This window comes from Triticum aestivum, chromosome 1B (assembly GCF_018294505.1).
Source record: "Triticum aestivum cultivar Chinese Spring chromosome 1B, IWGSC CS RefSeq v2.1, whole genome shotgun sequence".
Lineage (NCBI taxonomy): Eukaryota > Viridiplantae > Streptophyta > Magnoliopsida > Poales > Poaceae > Triticum > Triticum aestivum.
In genome coordinates, this window is record NC_057795.1 from 576391404 (window position 1) to 576395285 (window position 3882).

Below are 3882 nucleotides of genomic sequence, written 5' to 3' on the forward strand. Positions count from 1 at the left end.
GAGCAAAGTTGCTCCACCTCCATGCTGCCGTCCCCACCTGCCACCCTAAGATAGATGATGGGTAGCACCCTGGCTAGCTCCTTCATTCCATCCAGCCTCCCTCTGGCGAACTTCAAAATGGACTAACCCATAATCAAAAGTCAGTCGACTAACATCTGGGACGTGGATTTTTACAGCATCTGCACCCGGGCCATGCTATCCTAGCCCTCAAATATCGCTTTAAGATCCGTGCTACACAACTAACTTTCTATATGATTTTTTTTGTTTCTCTCACATAAAACATATCTTCAAGTTCAAACCTATGCAGCGTGGCAAGGCTTTTTAACTAGAATCTAGGATAAATCTTTCAGAATTTTTTGTCCGACATAAATACTAAAATTATGAATTTTTTAATCAAACAAAACGTATTTTATATACTATTTATGTTTTACAAAAAAAAACTGAAAGATTTATCCTAGATTCTATTTAGAAAACTTTACCATGCTGCATAGGTTTGAACTTGAAGATATGTTCTGTGTGGGAGAAACAAAAAAGAAAAATGTGTTTGCACGAATCGCGATGCGAAAAAGAATGGCTAGATAGAGATGGCCTGGTGCAGGTGCTCTATTATATATTTCCCCTAACATCTGGCTATTGTGAAATAATTTTTCAGGCGAGTTATGAATAGCCGGTTGCCTTCGTACTATACCTCTAGAAGCTACAGCAACGGCAACCCGGAGGTAGAGCGTCTCGCCGTTGACAGCCATGCGCCCGTCGAGCATCTGCGTGTCGATGAGGTCCCCGACCCAGACGAGGCACCGGCTCACTTCCCCCTTGGCACTGCTGCTTTGCAGGTCGGCGTACGCGTAAGCCACGCACGAGCAGTTCGTCGCGCACCTCGCCGCGCACTCCTCCGCGCTCCGGTTGCCGCCCTCCAGCAAGAACTTGCCCGGCACCTTCATGCTCGGCATCGGCAGGAAGCCTGCCCCATCCAAGACGCCGCACGGCGGCAGCGCCTCCTTCCGCCGGCAGCCCTGATCGAACCTGCCGTCGCTCCACTCCGCCGCGTTCACCGGCTCGAAGCCGTCGAGGCACCTGCACGCCGCCGCCATGTTGTCGCAGTACCCGTACGCGCCGCAGTAGCCGTACCGGCTGCACCCGCTGGACCCTGGCCACGAGTCGAGCGTTGCCCAGGCCGACGCGGTGCCGTTCCAGCTGAAGACCTGGAACTCGCCGGAGCTGGTGATTACGTACCGAGTGGGCGAGGCGCCGTCGGAGACAGTGAAGGCCGTGGAGATCTCCTCGGTGGTGTCGACAACCGCCGTGTAGATGACGGTGCCAGCACCGATGTAGTTGGTGGTGACGGCGATCCCCGTCCACACGGGAGAGCGCCAGTAGGGGCGCGTCCCATTCCACAGGAGCAGCTGGATGTACGTACCGGGGTCCACGCCGTAGGAGAAGCTTCCCGGCGCCGGGTCGCCGGGGGACTTCCACGACACGAAGATGTCACCCCGCAGCGTCCGGTGGCTCATCCGGACCTTCATGCCCGGGATGAGGGTGTCCGTCGGGTGGTCGAAGCTCTGCCACAGCGCGGTCCCGTTCGGCGACCGGACGACTAGGTTGCCGTCGTTCTTAAGCACGGCGGACGAGGACGAGGACGAGCTACCCACGGAGGACACGCCGGATGTCCAAAGAACGCCGCCGGAGGCGTCGGACAGGACGAGGGTGGTGTCGTTGGCCAGCGCGAGCGCCGGGGCCGGGCCGGAGGAGGAGGAAGTACGGTTGGCGAAGATTGGTGTTTCCCGGTTGGCCACCCATACGACGGTGGGGCGGCCGGGGATGTTGTTGTACCATATGCCGAGGTACTGCCTGGCCGGGGTGGCATCGTCCGGGACGAAGAAGCCTAGAGCGAAGGCGCCGCCGTCGGACACGACGGACTTCCCGGGCAAGAGCAGCTCGCCGACGGCCAAGTGGTCGCCTGCCGGCGCGCAGGGACGCGGCAACAGGAGGCAGACGACGGCGACGGCGGCGACGGTGCAGGTGGCTGAACGTGATAGATCCATATCTATCGACCAAGGCGCATGTAAACTGCAATGACTTGGTCTCCTGGTGGCAAAAACTGAAAAACATGAGTCGTGGAGGATGCCGTGCGGAACTGCGGATGTGCCCTGCTGTGGTCGCGCTTTAGTCCAGTCCACTGGTTGTTAGCGGCCAGTCGGCCACTATCGCGCCCGCGCCGCACGCGCAGAAATTTCTAACCGTCCAATCGTCTGAGCTCCAACTTTTCGACTCTGGTTGCTGAAAACCAGTCTAACCAAATGTCAAGGTGCTAGCTTATTTTTCTCCATATCACTTAAGAGCTAACTAGACTTTCTACATGGGACTAGCGCATCCTAGTCTTCTTTTTCATACTACTATTCAAGATCTTATGTTCGCACACAAAATTTCGAGAAAAATTCCGCGTGTACATCCGCACATCCTATGTGCACACACAAAATATCGGTGAAAAAGGACATTTTTATGGTATGTATGAAAAAGATAAAAAAAAAATGCCTTATGGATAACTGTAATCAAGCATAGAAAGTTGTCTTTTTTACACAAGGCACCATTTTTTTTCACGCACATATAGTGTCTGGATTTACACGCGAGATTTTTCTCTCCAATATTTGTAACTTTTTAAAATGTGTATTTAGACAATGAGTGTGTATATACCTATGCGCAAAGTGAATTTCCGCTAAATCTAAAAGCTCCCTAGGAAAGAAGCTCTGTGGTTGATCAAGCCTGTGGTGGGCCCATAAGACCCTCCTATCAGAGAGTGTATATTATTTTATTGCTGGATTTGAGCTGCCTGCCTTACCACTTTAGCAAACTAGCCGATCATATAAATTTTTGCATAGGTCCACTCCATGCATCACGATTTTTTTTCCATGTTTCTTGATTTCTCTGTTTTGTATTCCTATAACGTCCGAATAATTATGCTACAGTGAACCTATGCTAATGATGCCACGTCATCTCTGATTACTGTTGCAAATCCCGCGATAGTTCAAACAATTCAAATTTAAATTTGAGTTTTTATCAAACATCAAAAGTTTTCAAAATGTTAAACTAAAATGTTCGGAGTGTGAAAATAAAAGCCTAGGTATTTAAGGTGAGGGAACCATGCTTTTATAAAAAACTAAATACTTAAAATGAAGTAAAGCAGAAAAGAAAATAAAGAAAAAGAAAAAAAAGACAAAACGAAAAAAAGGCCTCCTGACCAACTGGGCCAGATGGCCAAGCTAGCCGACCCACTTGGCCCAGCCGGCCCCCCTCACTCCCCTTATCCTCCCCAAAACCTAACTGCCCAACCCGGCGCCCCACACACCCACTCCACTCCCTCGATCCCCCTCCCCTCCCCTCCGCCCCCCCGATTAGATCAGGGGGATCGACGCGCCGGTGCCGCCTGAACCTCGCCGGAGCACCACCACCGCTCGGATCGCCGCGCCGCCGCCCTCCTCCTCACCGGCCTGCTTCCTCTCCGACGTCGTCGTCCCCGTCGCCCTCCTCGCGCCCCATTGCCCATGCCCTACTCCTCCCCTGTGAGCTCCCCCTCTCTCCTCTCTCTGCCGTGCCGCACGCTCACCTCACCATGGTCGCGCGCCTCACCTGCTGCTGCTGTCGCTACGAGTTGCGTGCCTTCCCTGCTCCCCTGCGCCTGTGTGCCGCTGCGCCCTTCCGTCCCTCGCGTGTGCGCCCAGCGCCGTCCCGCGCGGCGGCCTCCTCCCCGCGCGTGCTCGCCTGCCCCCACCCGCTGTGCGGCTGCTGCCTCTCCCACCCGCGCGACCCCGCTCCGGCACCCACTCCGCACCGCCCCGTTGCTGCGCTGCCGCCGACCGCGCCTCCCCGCTCCATCGCGGCCTCACT

At 54.5% G+C, this 3882-nt stretch overlaps 1 protein-coding gene across 1 annotated transcript in view; it reads right to left on the reverse strand.

Annotated features, from left to right (window-relative positions):
* LOC123095857 (G-type lectin S-receptor-like serine/threonine-protein kinase B120) overlaps positions 1-2121 on the reverse strand; it is a 5736-nt gene extending 3615 nt beyond the window's left edge. Inside the window, exon 1 of the mRNA XM_044517431.1 lies at positions 689-2121. Coding sequence (XP_044373366.1) covers positions 689-2042 — 1354 coding nt within the window. The 5' untranslated portion in view covers positions 2043-2121. The remainder of the gene's footprint in view (positions 1-688) is intronic.
* Positions 2122-3882: the final 1761 nt, after the last annotated feature.